Consider the following 18,766-nt stretch of genomic DNA (forward strand, 5'->3'; position numbering starts at 1 on the left):
TCAGAATGTGTGACTGTGATATTATTATTAATACAATGGGGCACCGATATCAGTATACTTTTACTTGAACAAAACGGAGCAATAATATTGGTCTTAAGAAATATGATGTTAATGGGGAAATGCAAATTTTAAATCAACGCTACCCAATGGCAGTACCCATCCCACCAGTAGTAGGTAGAAGTAAAACTGTCTGTATCCCTCAACCTAGGTCAATGACAGTTCTCTTTTCGTTGGCACTCCCACCACCCCCCCGTCCAGGTCCAGCTTTCGAGCCACGTCCACTACGGCGTCTGCATGCATGTGGAGTGGTGACTCTGGACACACTGGACCAGTATCTTAAGTCACATATTTCAATATTTCGATGGTAGATTGAGGAATGGAATCGCAAAAAAAAAAAAAAAAAAAATCAGTGAGACTAGGGAGGCTTGGAGCCTAGCACTTGGCATTCGCCTGTTTACTTAACCAAAAATAATATAATTTAATGTAATGTACGCCTAGTCTTTCAAAAAATCAAAGTTCAAACCAAACTTTTATTATGAGCCGAAAAACCAAAGGAGAGGAGCAATTGTTTCTGTTGGGATAAGGTGGACTGTCAATACCTTGGAAAAAAAACAATTGACATTGCCCCAGTGTTACCAAACTAAACTAAGGGCTGCAAATCAGGTTGCACGACGTCAAGTATTTCAATTACATCAGGTTCAGGTTAGGGTTTGGGTCATTTTAACTTTAACAAATTCCCAACCCAAGCTTTTTAATCCCCCCTCCCCCCTCCGCCCCAAACCCAAACAAAAATAACTAGATATCTGGAATTTTGACTAATGCCAAACGAAGTATTTTATTTAATCCTTAATAATGGTGTGTGTTATGAAAGAATAAAGAATAACAAGCGTGATATGGATGATCGTTGTAGAACCCTTTTTTTACCACCAAGAAAAGTTTGAATCGGTTCCAAGTTATCTCGCTACGCAGAACCTTAAAAGCAAGGCCAGCTATTAGACTTGGAGGTTCCAGAGATTACAATGACCAAATTGGTTTAATTCTTTAACTTTAGAGTAGTGCCATCACATTGGTTAAATCTAGATTCTCAGAAGAGTACCACCGGAAGGTCAACCAGACAATATGCATCCTAGCTGGTCAACCACTTGCTTCTCTAACAATACACTCAAGTAAAATTTAAAATTTCAACGACATTAAACATTACAGATGGCAAGATCTTAGCCCTGTGACTCACATTTTTAAGTGTACACGTAACAATCAGTTCACGAAGATTCCAGGCTTCAAGGTCAAGGTTAAGTGCCTCAGTGCCTGCATGATCAACCAACAAAATCAATGCAGTAGACCCATATCAGCAAGGGGGTGTTTGGCAATGTAAATGGTTTTGCTTTTGAAAACAAAGATGCCAATAACCCAGTAGTTGAGACGGTCCCAAATATGACAGACATACCAACATGAAGAACGATACATCATCATTTAGGTGAAAACTGAAAACCACTGTCTCACATTTCATCTATGCTGTAGCTTCCACGGAAAGCAGATCATAATTAAGAATAAGTTAAAATTTAGGTTAGTCATGAATCATTACCATAGTACTATGTGATATAAAATGATTCCACCATAGCCATGGTAACCCATTTCAAATTTCTGTTGTCAAACACCATGGTAGTTGCAAAAACTGTTACAATGATGTATTTTTCAAATAAGTATCCTCCAAATTAACTCAGGGGAACATGGCCATTCCCAACTAGAAAAACCTGTTAAATAAATAGCTAGATTGGGAAAGGGCTTAATGACACAAAACATGGAAACTGGTTCTATACAACTACTCTCAAGCATGACAATAGAAAAAGAATGTTCCAATCCCGATCTAATTTGCTGTGCTTTTACTCAGTTATCCCAGAAGCCGCATTTTCCACATCAATTTCTCCCATCCCTGTATCTTCCTCTTCTTCACTGTCTTCGTCACCACTAACCTCCTCATTGTCATGTCGTAGTTTAGCCATGTGCTCAGCAAGTAGTTTATCATCCCGCTCGCTCACCTACACCAATGCACCATACAATAAGAAACAACAAAAAAAAATAAACCATGAAAATTCTTTATATGTTCTCAAACTGTGGTAATCTACATATAAAATACATTTCAAGCACCCCCCTTCCCACCAACACAAAAAACACAACATGCATATATACGCCTGATGCACAGAGAATAATATCTAAAGATTTAAAGTGTAAACAACGACACTCACAGCTCTAGGTGCTTCCTTCACTGCAAGTTTCCCCTTGTGGCGGTCTATTTCATCAGTGCAAGCTTTGATTGCATTATTGAGAATTGATATTCCTTGTTCCTGCCCAACAAAAATACAAATGGCGTTAAGTAAACAGTGATAGTCATGTTTATAAAGAAATTCAGTTGTGCTAGAAACAAAGCATTTACATAACTAAGGGGGAAATGATTAGTTCTAGCCGTCATGCAAGGTTTTGCATTTTGAAGGATTGTGTTGAAATAAAATTTTAACTTGACTTCGTTAAACAGATTTTTTTGAGAAATGCTAAACAGATTTCTAAATTGGTCTTAAATTCTAATGATATGATTCTTCTCCGAGGATGGGATTATGTAACAAGTATGCATCTGGCTGTGTGCTATCACATCCAACTTAAAAAACAGGTGACGCAGTGAACATAAAAGGTCCACAAGCCAAACAGTAATAATGAGCATTTATTTAGAAGGCCCATCTAATAATGGGACAAATTAACAAATATGTATATGAAAAGTTTATTTGTTCTCTAAATTGATGTCCTCATCCTCTCTCAATCTTAGAGGGACATGAATCCAGAATTTACATTAGAAAATTCCAGTAATTGCATATGGTTGGTTTATTTTGTTCATTTCACCTCCAAGTCAGAATCAGAGGGTGGTCTTATCAGCCTTTTGCAGAGATGTAATTAAGAGGACCATCTATTAGATACCCCAAATGAACATTACCCAAAACAATAAAAGCTCAATTGTTAATTAAGTAAATCATGTTGTATGAGAATTTCTTCAAAAAAAAATCCATCAACAACTTGCTTAACAGCTTTTTATTAGTAGCCTGCCTAGCAGAATTTGCATACAGGATCATATGGAAGATCAGGCAAGGGTGCACTCAAGTAAAGTATTATAAACAGAAAGCACTAAAAAAATCCCATAAAGAAAGAAGTGGCACAAAAACAAACTGGATAACAAGCATCTTAAATCTTCTAAGTGCTCAAGTAAATGAGATCAATGGCTCTTCATCTGAGATATCAGAGGGCATTACCCATTTTTTGGTCCCAGCTATCTAGGGTCTTGGGAGGGGTAGAGTAGATACAGTCCTAACAGACCTAATCTTTGGCATTTTTTGGACAAAGCGGCCACTCCACGCTCAAACCCGTATTCTCACGCTTGACCCATTCAGGATCCTACTCTTAGCAGTGAACATAGCTTCCATTCTCTATTGTAATTGCTCTTGTACAGCAGCAAGCTGTACCTGTTCAGCAGTCAGCCCTTGAAAGTTCAGATTCAATCTGATCCATGTGTGCTTCCTCCCCCAAACCTTGCTTTAATACCACTTTGGTACGTACAGGAGTGATCTGTGACTCTGGTACAATTAAGCGATGTGTATCCTTGGGGGAACAGGGTTCCCCCAAATGCCTTTCAACCCTGAATCTTCTCCACTTGACCTTCAGAGGGACTTAAGCATTTGACTGAGAACAGACCATTACTAGATTGTTGAACCATCACCAACTCTAAAGAAAACAAGGTTAAGAAAAGCGGACTAGAAACACATAATATCTTTTCATACACTTACCCCATAAGATGTCTTCACTTCTTTATGTCCTACCCCCCGAAACCAATAACTCCATATTTGCAAGCCACCACCCGCTTCTTCAAAGTGCCTCACTCTCCAACCCAAATCTCCATAACCATTTTCCTAAGAGGGCTGTATTGAATATCTTCAATTTTCTTATCCCCAAGCCGCCATCTTTTTTTTTTCAGTGCACATTTTATCCCACTTAACTAAGTAGAATTTCTTCTCAATCCCTTTAACTCCCCATAAGAACTCCTTTTACAAATTTTCAATTGAATTTATCACAATGTAGAGAGCCTTCAAAAAAGTGAGAGGTAATAAACCGGGAGAGTGGAAAGCACTCTTAATAAGAGTAATCCTTCCACCAAGAGAAAGATACATTCCCTTCCAACCTGCCCGTTTTGTATCAATGCTGTCGGGAACCGATTGCCAAGTAAATGAGACCGAAGCTTTTGCCCCTATAGGGAGACCCAAAATAAGTAAAAGGAAACTCCCCCACCAAACAACTCAAAGCTGAAGCACAGCCCTCCAATAAAGCATCAGGGATATCACCCATCCCAATCATCATGCTCTTCTTCAAATTGATCTTTTGACCTGCCAATATTTCATAAAACCTGAGGTCCATTGGCGCACCCAAAAATACCAGTGTGTCATCCACAAATTGAAGATGAGTGATAGAGGTTCCAGGTCCTCCTGCTCCAAACCCTTCCAGCATCCCAACTTATGCTCCTTTACAAAATAAGTGACTTAGGATTTTTTCTACCAAGACAAACAACAATGGTGACAGCGGGTCTCCCCGTCGCAAGACCCTATGCACTTGGAAAAAAAGTGTGGATATCCCACTGACAATAACTAAAAAGGAAACCAAAGAAATATGCACAAATATCCAACTTTTCCACCTCTCCCCAAAACCCATCCTAACCAGGAAATCCTCCAAAAACCCCAATTCACATGATCATAAGCCTTCTCAATATCAAGCTTGCAAACTAAACCTGGATGACCGCTTCTAGAGAGAACTTTGGCTATTATGCTGTATGGGGTTGAAATTAAGCTGACTGGTCTAAAACCTTTGATTCTAGAGGCCCCTTCCACATTCAGAATTAGAGATATGAAAGTCGCATTGGGCCTACAAAATCATGTAAGACCGATCTTCTAGAGAGAACTTTGGCTATTATGCTGTATGGGGTTGAAATTAAGCTGACTGGTCTAAAACCTTTGATTCTAGAGGCCCCTTCCACATTCAGAATTAGAGATATGAAAGTCGCATTGGCACTTCTCTCAATAATTTTCTCCTTCCAAAATCCATTGAACATCCTCAAAACATCCTCTTTTATCACATGTCAACAATTTTTGTAGAATGATATATTAAGCCCATCAAGACCTGGAGCCTTGTCACCTTTCATAATATTAACTGCCTCCCAAATTTCCTTTCCATCAAACTCCCTTTCCAACCAATCCCTTAGGCCCCCTCCCCAATCCTTTCCGGCTCTACACCACCCAAGAAAACATTTCTGCTTGGATTAGCCTTATATAGATTGATATAGAATCTTCCAATTTCCTCCATCACTTCTTGTGTATCATCAATGATTCTGGACTCCTCTTCCAACCTAGAAATGAAGTTATTTCTCCTATTGCCCCTTTTTTGTGCAAGTTGTAATAGACAAACCCCATGGACTCTTAAACATGTCTTCAAAAGGATTGCAAAGGATATGAATGCTGAATTCAAGTGGGTGAGGAGTGCAAACGGATTAGCTGATTCCCCTAATAAACAAGGGAATACAAAGCAGCAACTTTTTTGGGCTTCATTGTGAACTACCCTTGGATATTTTGAGACAGCATTATGGTTGTCAAGTTGCACTAACATATATAATTAATTTAATAAAATTACCTTTTTTTCTGATAAAAAAATGAGATAAGATCACAAAACATGGCTCTTTTGGACTCCATACATGTAACACAACCCAACTAGCAAACTTGCTCTAATTTACTAATATGGCTTGGGACAACATAGATGAACTATGCAAGTAAGATCAACAGGAGGGCACTGCCACTAAAATCACTTCAGGACAGGGAAAAAAAAAGAAATTGATAGCAAAAAATTAGGGTCCATTTGGTTTGCAGTTGGAACCGGAATCAAAATCCCTTGGAATCTGAATCAGAATGGTCTATTCCCATAGTCTGTTTGGTTTGGACAGGAATCAGAATCTGGATTGGAATGACTTGAATGGGATTTCATTCCCAAGGTAGGGGGAGAAAATGGTCATTCCCTCAAATGGGGAATGTCATTCCAGATTCCCAGCAGGAATGGGAATGGTATTCCGATTCCGCCCAACCAAACAGTTGGAATTGGAATGATCCATTCTGATTCCGATTCCAGATCCCTAGTCCCATAGCCAAACCCTTAATCAAGAAAAGGAATTTATCTTCATACTTACCAAAACAAAAGAATTTATCTTCATCTGGCACCGTCGTGCACAAGGTGATGCAAATTAGTCATGCTTAATTCAAAAATGACTGAATGATCCACCCAACAAAAATGTCAAACATTGGGATTGTTGACTTAAATCAAGATGCTAAAATAATCAAGTTGCCTTACAGTCAATTTTTTTCTTTATTTTGATAACTAACTTGATTATATTGGCATCGGAATATATTCTTGTCAGCCTTAGGTTGTTCTGTATCTACCTTTATTCTAACTTCCTTCAAATGAAGAATCTGGTTTCTACCAGTAACAATTAACAACTTTATTGATATATGCAAGAAAATCCATATACATCTATAATGTGTCAAGCACCACTTGTTAGCAGATTGCTACCTTCAGCTAGCCACCACTAGTATTTTCTGTCTGCTTGAGAGGTTAAACTCAATAAATACAAGTTCTTTTCACCCCCAATTTGCCTGTCCATTTACAACTATTGGCTGAACATGGTGTCCATTCTAGCTGCAATGCCAATTTATTGATCTCCTTTAAGGTATGTCTATACTTCCATAGTTCCATGCCCTGTATACGTCCCCTTTATCCAGCTTATGATCATGTGTGAGTCCCCTTTAATCAATTTATCTCTTTAGTTTAGGGATTTTGCCATCCTTGACCCTTGAAGCGCCGTCTCACAATTCTGTCCAAAACTCCAAATAGAACTCCAAAACCAACAGCTCCATACTTGATAGCTAATATATTTCCTTCCAAATTCCTAAATCCTACATACTCCCCCTACTCCAAAAGGACCTGGATTCCCTAAGTTGAATCCGTCAAAGTTTTAACTTAATAGTGTTTTGGGTCAGGAGGCTCCATTGTATGCAAATGCCTCTAACGGAGGGGAAGGACACAACATACTGCATATTTCTGAGAATATCTTTGTGGTAAAAGGTGCAAAAACATCCATAGTCTTTACCCAACTTGCTACATAGGTTGAAATGTTCTCTGTAAACTATGATGGCCTCGTAAGTGAAGAATTTATTCTTTCCTTATTTAATATAGTAGGCTGTCCACGGTTAGGCATTTGATTTGCCAAAGGATGTTCAACATGCCAAAAAGAGCACTCATGACAGTAATGCAAGCACTAGATTTTGGGACTTGAGGGAAAAAACAAAAAAAAATAAAAATTAAAAAAAAAAAAAGTCAGTAGTTGAGCTTCTTGAAGAAAGACCTGGCTGTGAACATACCTGAAGCATCCCACACCCACAGTCCAACCACTGCCAGTTTTCTAGATTGAATATTTCACATCAGTTCCACAATTGGAATATGACCAAATAAAGCCAACTTAGCTTCAGGTCAAGATGCTTCTGCTGTTCTCTAAAATTACTTGTTATTTGTTAATTCCCTACATGTTATACGCTGAAAGAGTTATGAATGAAACAAAGTTCCAAAGTCAAGACCCATGATAAGCTGATAAGTCAAGACTCAATGAAACTAAGTTCCATTGGGCTTGGGTCAACAGCCCTTAAATTTGAGGCCAGGTGGGATCTAGCTACAGATGAACTCATCTTCTCTGTTATTTAGGTTGGGTTTGTATGCTACTGACAGAAAAAACCCAATTCCCCACCAAAATATATAAATAAACAAGTAAATAAACCCAGTGGAACTGAAGAACTCCATAGCATGGACTAAAAAGACCATTTACTCAATGTAGGTCCCAAATATCTGGGGTCTTGGGAGGGATGGACCAGAAATGGACCTAACCTTTGCATTTTTTCATACAAAGTGACCACACTCAGACTAAAACCCAGTACTCATACTTGCCACTCAGTTTTTTTTTTTTTTACATTTACACCAAGCAATGCCCCCCAAAACATGGACTATCATATTAAAATTTAAAAATAAGGTGAGAAAAGAAATAAATGAGCAGATCGAAGTGATAAAATGATAACATAATAGAATCAACCACAAAATGTAGCAAAAATGCATGAATCCGAACAAGTAATAACATAGGTCATAGTAACTTCACCGTACCAAATTAGTGCAAAATTCATAACTGACCTTGTCAAGAGTTTGAGTTGTTAGAACATAGAGTGGAGGAGCAACCAGTTTAATCTTCACTGGGCAATCAGTATTACCAGCAGCTTCAGCTTTCCTCATAGCTTCCTGCAAATTAAAAATGCTACGAGGTTACAAACATAATTTTTCAGCCCCAAAGGCACAGTGCACAGTCAGGAGTAATGATAGTGTTTCAACTTTCAACTAATGGTATTGTGGCAGCAAAGGATAGCCACGATCAAACCTTAATGTGGAGAACCCCATCAAACTGGAAACATTTCATTTCAATGTCTGCTCGAATCTTCAATGGTTGAGGGGTCATTCGCCTCCTAATGTTTTTTATCAGAGCATCTTTAACCTCATCTGACATAGCAGGCACTACCTTGGTCACCTGTAAGATAAATAAATTGCAAATTAGTTTGAAAATCAGCAATAGAGATGGTGATCAAGATCCCAGGTACAATTTCATTACCTCTTGGCCATCAAGATCAACTTCTTTAATTTCACGAGTAAGTGAATTTAGAACAGAATCAGGATCAGTAACAATTATCTTGAATGCCTGCTCAAACAAGAAGACTTGGGAAGAATAACCACAAGATCAAAAGCAAACAATTCCTTTAAAAACCAAAGATGAAAAGGTCAGGGGTATCACCTCAAAAGCATGCCCATATTTGCGGTACAGAGGCCAAGCAACATGGATATACAAATCCTGCAATGTTTAAACTCCAACACTCAGCAGGTTGCACATGGGAATACATGCAACAGTTTCAAGAAACATTCTAACAAGTATTGAGTTATGCTAGCAAAAGGAATAAAAAGCAACCAAACCATTTGGAACCTGGAAAGGAAACCACATGCAAAGGAAAAGAGAGAGGAGCACACAAGCTCAACATATCAAGAAGCTGAATAAGACAAGTGTGCAACCAATCAGTTAACTGTAATACACACATTCCACTAACTCTAGTGAATGGTAATCATCATGATAAGTTGTTAATACCATAAAATAAAGAGGGATGAACATAGAGAAAATTCAAGTATTTGGAGAACATTTTCAGTTTCTTCCATTTTTCCAATCTAAAAGTAAAGCGAAAAAGGTTGTCTAAACCCACAGAATAAGAACCATCAATAACAGAACACAATAAATTTTGATCAGCAACATAAGAACCTGAGTATAGTTCAAATGAAAAGATTATCACAACATTATATTAACTCAAATAGCTCATGGATTGTTACCACAAATAGATCCAAGGGCAGCCTGTTAAGTTCCCATACTGGTACTTCATTGTGCATAATATATATCAAGAAGCACCAAGATAAGCAGATATAATTTCGTATAGGCCCAATGATTACAACATTAAATCATATTTAGGCGTAACCAAACAACACTTCTGGGTAATAAATAAAGCACATCAAATCATCCTGATGACTGCATCTTTTAACACCAGGTTTTTTTATTTTTGAAAAGGTAAGAAATATGATATTATTGAAGAGAAAAAGTGTATACAAGGAGTATACATAACCAAAGTGAGCACTCAGCCACCCCCAGGCAATCTTTTAATACTAATTGTAAGGACATAGACTTATAAATGGCAATAGACCCACTTAACCCAACTTGATCCCAAACCATCTCGGGTCATGAAATATTAAACCAGGCCTAGCTTTGAGTCAAGCAAGGGTGGGAAAGGGTAAACAGTTGGCCACCCATATTGAGGTGGTAAGAAGATTCTAAATAAGTCCCTTTACGAAAAAAGAAAAAAATATAAAGGATCTGGGTTCCCAAATTCAGGGGAACCCAGACCTGAACTCTCTCACTCTCTTCCTCTGGCCGGGTCTCGAGTTGGGATCTGCTCCTCACACTGACCTCACAGCCACATCCCACCACGTATTGGGAACATCTCCTGATGTGCGGCTGGTACATGTACGGGAGATGTTCCCAATGTGCAGCTGGTACATGCTGTGAGGCTGGTGTGAAGAGCAGATCCAGACTCTGGGCTCTCTCCCTCACAGTTCCCTCCATTTTCCACCAACATTCCACATCCCTCTCTCCTCCAACCACCAATTTTCTCTCCCACCAGTTCACTCCACCACCGAACCCAACTTTTGGATTGACTGACTTTGTCGTGCCATAGAAAACTGAGACAACTAATACACCATAGCAGGGGAACAAGATGATTTAGCATATAGTTCACCTGCCTAATCCATGGAAGATGAAGATCAACAAGCATGACCCATGACCAGTGGACAAGCACGTCACAACCATTAGAACAGGTTCATGTTGAAATTTTACTTTCCCAAAATCCTTGATACTTCCAACCAGTTGTAGTAACAAAGACATTGCAACTCTTTTTGCAAATGAATATGCAAATTTTATATGGACATGAATAAATGCAGCTAAATTTACAACAATAAAAAAAATATATGTTCACAAGTAAGAGAGAACATCATGTGTGTGGAAGTTCTCAAATTGTTTGCAAATATTGTGCATTCTGGCATCAGTTTCTGATTATACAGATAAGACCTAAACTGGGAACGTTTTCATAAGGAAAAGGATATGAACTAAGACAAGATGTGGAATAAACTAAGACTCTCAAGAAAATACAAAATCCTGTCAAAAACCACTAGATAAATCCTAAAATAATAAGGCTCACCAAATATAGTAATTTGAATGTTTGATTTTAGGCTTGTTGGAAAGATAAGCAGATAATCCCACCAAATGGCTGAAGTTTTGACCTAAAAGCATGACATAAGAGAGTGACAAATTTGAGAAAGTTGGTTCTTCTATTTTGGTTGATGCCCCAAGTAATTAAGTATTTAACTTTTGAATAATTTAGGTCCTTGCATCCCATGTCGCAAAGTTCCAACTGGTCACTCTCTCGAGATTTCTATAACAACAAAACTTTATAAGCCATTCAACCATATATAAAGACATTGTCGCATTGTTAAGTAATTCAGCATGGAAGGGAGCCTTGGCATCATGTAGATAACCACGAGCCCGTATCAAAGATAGCTAAGTATGAACCATGGTTGCGCATAGCAATAGAGAAGAAATCTAGCACAAGCATAGCATATGCAATATCTGATAGCCAGATATAAGACAGTCACAGCAAAATGTTAGAGTTTCTGTAGCGCAGTCTTTCCTTTCTGACAGACGAGATGCAGTAGCTTCATCAATTGGGGAAGAATGGATAAATGGGCCAATAGATATTTTGACAACATTTTTTTTATGAATATATTTTGACAACAATTACAACCTAACAGTTAGGTTGACAACAATTACAACCTAACAGTTATTATTTCTTCCATAGAGGCATTAAAAATGAAAAAACAAACCAGAAATAAGCAACCGAGTACACCACCACTAGTAAATGAGACCAAATTAGCTTGCTACTCAAAATAATTAATTGAAACAACAAACCCACATTGAGTTTCTAGTTGAATTTAACACATAGTTACTAGCTTCTCTTAGAAGTACACTTGGAAGATGAGAATTTAAAGACTTAATCAAGTACATAATCTAGCTTTTAACTCTCACATATCAAGACCCAATGGACTCACCGCCTCCCCGTTGGGGCGCATTGAGCTTTAGGATTTGAATACTCATCTTCAGAGCACCCAATAGAAATGAAAATTAATAGAAACGCATTTCATAATAGGAGACACGGACTAAAAAATGAATCCACGTACCTCTAAATCTAGTTGCATCGTTTCTGCAACATGGCGCATGATGGAATGAACAAGTTTGCTCTTGTTATACCTCTCCTCGCAAGCCTGAATGTCTTCCTCAGAGACCCTTCTCTTGCTGAGATCGATATAACCTTTCTCCTTATCAACCCTAAGAACCATCACCGGCTCTTGTCGCCCGACCTTAATCAAACTGCTCACACTGCGAATCCGACGACGAGAGAGCTCCGAAAACAAAATCATACCCTCTATGTTATTGTACTCAAGAAGAGAAACATAAGCTCCCATGTCGGCGATATTCTTCACTTGAATCATCACCGCCATGTCAACTTCCGGGTACTTCGCCTCGTACATCCGGCACTCTAAGTTCGGCCCGTTTGTCGCCATTTTTGAGGAGCTACGCTAGGGTTTCAAGGGTCTTGAATCTCCGGACACTTTAAGAACAAAGGCCAAAGGGAACGAGAAACAAAGATTTAGGGTTCTTGCCTGCAAAAAAAAGAACTAGGGTTTTATACTTTTCTATCTGAAGCGACGATTGGAACGGTGGAACCTTTTGCTAAGACTTCAAGACAGAGTGAACCTGTGAGTCTGCAGATCCAAGCACGGGTCCGATAGCTAAAGTCTGCACGTTTTTTTGGGGAGATTACACAAACCACAAATGAAACGGCTTGGGAGAGAGGGTGTTTGGTGAGTAGCATTGAGTTAAATGGTAATATTTTAAACAGTCAAAAGAAACTTCAGTCACTCTTTACTAGTATGTTGTCATATTAATTTTTGCTTTATTTTTTCATCGACGATGAAAAAAGATCGTCGACAGCAGGATTCGAACCTGCGCAGGCAGAGCCCAACAGATTTCGAGTCTGTCTCCTTAACCACTCGGACATATCGACAACTTGTTTCTTTATGTTTAACTATTTTATATATATTAATATTCCTTTCCGAGTTTTTGTTGCCAGACCCCACAAACTTGCTATCTTAAATTAACGTAACCATAAATTTTAACATTTTAGATCTTATAGTCATGAAAATATATAATTCCTAAAAAAACTTTAACTAGTTAAAAACCCACATGAATTGGAATGAATGCTAATTGATTCATTATTCTTAGGTATGATACCCTTTAGAAAAATTTTAAATGTCATTTGCAATTGTCAACACTTGGATTGTGTTTGGTTTGAAGGAAAAAGTAAGGAAAGAAAGGAAAATGTAGGGAAAAGAGTCAATAAAACCAATGGCAAGTTAACTAATGGGTGTAATAAATAATAATTATGGGTGATTGATTTGTAGTTGTTTTCGTGTTTCATTATGTTTACAAACATAAAATATTTTGCAATTGGCAAACCATAACTCCAAAACTAGCCAAATGATTCCTTTTTCATAGCTTTCTCAACTAGTAAACGTGGTTTTCTCTTATTGTAAAGTATGATATGACAATCATATAGTGTGTCTCAAACACCGTTATAATGAATTGGGGAGAGAGGTTTAGTTGTTCACGGGCTGTGGAGCTAATGATAAGGTTCTATGCCAATATTAAATACAAGGGGCCCATATCTTTTTGAACAGATAAAACATTCAGCTAATCTGAATTCCAAATTGGGATCTATTCCTCACAAATGGCACCCTCACAGCCACATTCCACCTTGTATTGGGAACATCTCTCCATGAATAATAAATACAAATATGATAGATATTCCCGATGTGTGGCGAGAGCATGCTATGAGGTTGGTGTGAGACGCACTTTGTGAGAAGAAGATTCGGACTCCAATGTGACTCTATATATAATATCTCTCTTAGATAATAACCATAAATCAAAGGCAAATGATGAGTCCATGCTCACATATAATGGTTCAAACAAATGAAAATTGTTTTTTATGAGTGAAAAATAAATAAATCTGTATCTTTTGCATGTGTGGTTTAAACCAAAAAATTGTCATTTTAGTGTAATGGTTCTTGAATACCACCTCAATGTTTCAATCACAAGCTATAAGAGGCGAGTTAAGAGTTGTTGACAAAAGCTAGAGCGACTGCACTCATTACTTTGTCTTTTCATGAATTAGTTTTGACTTTTAAGGAGGTTGTGTTGTGAACACCTAAGGTTCAATGTTCATACACCTCGATAGACCACAAGTGTGTGTATCGACACTTTGAACCTTGTACTCATATATATTTTTCAGATTTTTCTAAAACATGCCAGGGGGTGGTTTAGAGGCTATTTAACATTTTTTTTTGCAGACAAAAGCAGCTTCATTGATTAAAAAACAACTTTATATAATTGTGGGTAGAAGAGTTATATACGAGAATGACTTTACTCTTACAAGCAAAGTAAGCAAAAAGGTGGGTCATTAGATTTAACTATCTATTTACATTTACATGAATATGCGAAAATGATTGAAAACTAAGCAACAGCCTTCGAATGTGAGCCTAATGCATCTATTCTATGCATGAACTTTGTCTAGTATAAATTGTGAAGAGATTAAAAAGTTTTTGACAATCAGAGTATAAGAATATTAAAAAAGACATATGGATCACTTATCAATACAATATGCTCGATAGGGGGCATATCATGTTGATACCCTTTTGGTTCGTATGAATAGGGATCTATAATCAAAATTGGAATAGGTTATTCCGATTTGAACCGTTTGGTTGGATGGAGTCAGAATGGCATTCTCCCATTTGTGGGAATGGCCATTATCTACCCCTCTTTTGAGAATGAAATCTAATTATTGCTGATTTCAATTCACATTCTCATTCCCGTTTGAACCAAACAGATTATGATAATAGACAATTCCAATTCTGATTCCAAAGGAATTCAATTTCGATTCCAATTCCAATTCTGACTATAAACCAAACATACACTTAAATGCCTCATATGAGGTATGTACACTCCCCATGTGCAGCATGGAGTCCACATGAGTTCAAATCAGCCCCCCACAACATCCCACAACACATCCCCACCGTGTATTGGAAACATCTCCCGATGATGACATCATCATTTGTGGTATTATCATCAGGAGATGTTTCCAATACACGGCAGGGGTGTTCTTTGGGACATTGTGGGGGGCTGATTTGATCTCACTCCACATAGGCATGGGCGAGACGTTGAATATCAATGAGTGGCAAGAGGGGAATTTGGTGATGAATGCAACAAAGTCATGCATAGGAAGAGATATGTATTTTGGTTTGAAGAGAGGAAATCTTCATGTGTGGCCTCGTTTGGAAATGGTCCCCTACTTATGTATTTTTCATAATCTGTCTTAAATAAAAACACTTGTAGAATCTTAAGGTCTATTTGGTTCACAATCGGAATCATAATCGAAGTGGTCTATTCCCATAGTCTGTTTGGTTCAGACAGGAATGAGAATGAGAATTTGAACCAGAAGGAATGAGATTTCATTCCCATGGGAGGGGTAGGGTGAGGGAATGGCCATTCCAACAGGAATGGGAATGGAATTCTGATTCCACCAACGAAACAATTGGAATCAAAATAGCCCATTCTGATTCCGAATGGATAATATATATGGAGAAGTTATAAGGCCCCTATTCCTGCAAACCAAACAGGGCCTTATATGCCATGTCAATAAGAGGTGGCCAGTTATATGCCATTGGCAAATTTTATTAATTTATCACTCTGGTTGGATTCAACTGATTTAATTTGGGAGTCCAGATCTTCTTCCCACACAAACTCTGCCCACGTCTACCCACATAACATCACAGTCACACATGGAGAACATCTCATCCTTCTACATTGTATTATGCAGGGGAGATGTTCCAAATTCACGGGGATAGTGTGTTGTGGGTAGACGTGGGCAGAGTTCTCATGAATAGGTGATTCGGAGTCTTAATTTGGTTCATGTTGGGTCAATTAAGTCTATTGCCTACACTATATGCCCTTGCATCATGGTTCATAGGTATGGGGTGCTTTTTCTCATTAATAAAAATATTGTTTTTCTACCAAAAGAATAAATAGAGAAGTATACATCGAGAGTTGGTCGGCCATGGTAATTCATAGTAGCGAAGTACAATCATTTTATATGTACGTGTTGGGAGGGATTTCCGGATCTCCTACCCACGTCTACCCACAACACACTACCCCTGTGAATTGGGAACATCTCCCCCTGCATAATACCATGTAGGAGGATGAGATGTTCTCCATGTGTGGTTGCAATATTATGTGGGTAGACGTTGCCAAAGTTTGTGTGAGCAAGAGATCCAGACTCTTTGGAATGAGGGTCCGACTTAATCCACATATCGGGTCCATTACCAAAAAATCACACTTATCTAGATCCATCAAATACAACCCTGATTTTTATACAAATTACGGAACTAGTCATTAAGCACGTGCGACGTTGCACATGCGATATTTGTCTTCATATTAATTACTTGACTTTTACATATAGAAATTGAAAATTAACAAAAGTAACAACATGATTAAAAATAAACATATTTTAATAATTATTTTTATTTAATATAACAAATATATAACATTAGAAATATTCTCAAATGTTTTTGACAAAATTCTATATTTTTTATTTTTTGTGTTCTATCTTTTTTTAAAATATTTATTATTCAATTATGGCATCATAATTTGCTTTCATATCAGTTTTAAAATATACTTTTTTACTATTTAACTATCATATCATCAATTGATCCATTTGACCCAAACCACTACCCCACCACCCAAAAAAGAAAATAGTTTGATTTATAGGCTAACATTAAATTTTGTATCATCATTGATAAAATTATTTCTTATGTTTAATACTTATTTTTGTTATTTTACCAAAAACTATTTATTTTTGTTCAATATATTAAACGTATAATATTAGAAATGTACCTAATATTTTATTTTTGTAAATTTGTAACATTGGATATGTGCCCAAAATTTTCTTTATTTTTTGTGATTCTTTGTATTTTCTTTTTTTAAAATACTTATTTTTGTTTAGTATAATGAATATACAATATTAGAGATATGTTAAATTATTATTATTTTTGTATTATATATTTTATTTTTTGTTATTTAATTATGGCATTATTTATTGACACATTTGAACCAAAATGGTTGAATTGCTTACCCACCACCAGGTATTTATTGTTATACTATTAAAATTAATGTTGTAGATTTCATCAATATAATTTAATGATTAAAAATATATATTAAACATAGGATTTAATGAGAGAATATATCTTAGATATGAAATTTAATGAGAAGGAATAGGAAAATAGTTTTATTTCTAATTGGTTTCAAATTTTACATATTTTTTAAACATTGCTTATTTTGTACTTTTTTATTTTCTGTGTTCTATCTTTTTTAAATATTGCTTATTCAATTATGGCATCATGAGTATCTTTGAAAAGTTGGATCATTGACCCACCATATAGATAATAAAATAACATTGTTTTCGAGTCAATTTTAGATCATATGTTTCATCTACATTATATAAATATCATAATTTTTATTTGGCACAATTAATATATAATATTTATTTATTTTTATTAATTACATATTTTTTATTTTTTAAGATTTATTGTTTAATTATCATATCATCGATTAATCCATTTGACCCAAACTACCAGTCAAGGGTTGGCTCATTGGTGTGTTAGTTGGTTTATTCAAGCGTTGACGTGGAATCAAATCCTGCAACTTGTACTTTGGAGAAAAAGGGGTAAGGAGAAGTTATTAATGATGCATACCACTGAATACCCAAAGAAAAAAAAACCCAAACCACTAACCTGCCACATAAAAAGAAAAATAGTTTTATTTCTTGTTGATATTAAACTTTGTATTACATTTTCATCATTGATAAAATTATTTTTTATGTATAATACTTATTTTTATTCAATACAATGATTGTATAATATTAGAAATGTATCCAATATTTTTATCTTTTTATAAATATATAACAACAAATAAGTGCCCCCTTTTTTTCTTTATTTTTGTAATTCTTTATATTTTTATTTCTAAAAATTTTCTTATTTAATTATGACATCATTTCATTTTCAGGTTGATTTTAGAGTTGGCATTTCATTTTCATCATTTTGTCTTCAAATTACTTTTCAAAATATTTATTTTTATGCTATTAAAATTAATGTTGTGGATTTAATTAGTAGAATCTATTGATGAGAAAATTATATCTTAAATATATGATTTAATGAGAGAATATACCTTAAATATGAGATTTAATGAGTGACAATAGGAAAAATAGTTTTATTCCCATTTGGTTTTAAATTTTATAATCCATTTTTTTAATCTCTATATCTTTTTGCATTTTATCTATTTTTGAATTTTATTATTTAATTGTGGCAACATGGATTGACCCATTTGACTCGAAAAATAGTTAAAAAATAAAATAATTAAACACGCCCACCATGGGGCTCAAACCCATGACCACAAGGTTAAGAGCCTTGCGCTCTACCAACTGAGCTAGACGAGCTTTGCATTTTAATTATTATTAGTTGTTTTTTTATCTAAATTCCTTTGTCAAGCGCAAGGAATTGCTCCCCCAAATCAAACCAACCAAATAAGTGATGTATCCTCATTATATATTGGCCCAAAAAATACATTGTATTTAAATCCCCACCCACAAAATATATATAGGGATGTAACATGGACCGGCCTAATTGAGTCTATCCCAATCTAATCTACATTTTTTTGCATTGGTTAGGCTTCCAATTGAGTTATTGGATAGTCCACTTAACATTGTGCAATATACATATTTATATAATTATATTATAAATAACATATAATATATTTGATTTATTTTAAATATGTATATGATTGATCTAAGGGTTC

The 18,766-nt window shown here is 36.2% G+C and overlaps 1 protein-coding gene and 2 non-coding genes across 4 annotated transcripts; all 3 read right to left on the minus strand.

The window, feature by feature from the left end:
- Window positions 1–1,594: 1,594 nt before the first annotated feature.
- Window positions 1,595–12,732, minus strand: LOC148868561 (eukaryotic translation initiation factor 2 subunit alpha homolog). Of its 2 annotated transcripts, XM_088968762.1 has the most exons (8): window positions 12,560–12,722; window positions 11,983–12,465; window positions 8,951–9,007; window positions 8,771–8,857; window positions 8,543–8,689; window positions 8,302–8,406; window positions 2,244–2,342; window positions 1,595–2,036 (listed from the first exon to the last, which is right to left on the minus strand). In XM_088968762.1, exons 2-8 carry the CDS (start codon window positions 12,364–12,366, stop codon window positions 1,881–1,883), a joined length of 1,035 nt encoding a protein of 344 aa, XP_088824888.1. In that variant the 5' UTR covers window positions 12,367–12,465; window positions 12,560–12,722; the 3' UTR covers window positions 1,595–1,880. The 2 variants fall into 2 exon arrangements, with proteins under 2 accessions (XP_088824888.1, XP_088824887.1); XM_088968761.1 differs by having other exon boundaries at window positions 11,983–12,732.
- Window positions 12,733–12,787: 55 nt separating this feature from the next.
- Window positions 12,788–12,869, minus strand: TRNAS-CGA (transfer RNA serine (anticodon CGA)). The gene has a single exon. It is a non-coding gene; the product is annotated as a tRNA-Ser (tRNA).
- A 5,465-nt stretch (window positions 12,870–18,334) lies between these two features.
- Window positions 18,335–18,407, minus strand: TRNAK-CUU (transfer RNA lysine (anticodon CUU)). The gene has a single exon. It is a non-coding gene; the product is annotated as a tRNA-Lys (tRNA).
- Window positions 18,408–18,766: the final 359 nt, after the last annotated feature.

The sequence above is a fragment of the Nelumbo lutea genome, chromosome 2 (genome assembly GCF_056320005.1).
Source record: "Nelumbo lutea isolate HS-2025 chromosome 2, American lotus-T2T, whole genome shotgun sequence".
Taxonomy (NCBI): Eukaryota; Viridiplantae; Streptophyta; class Magnoliopsida; order Proteales; family Nelumbonaceae; genus Nelumbo; species Nelumbo lutea.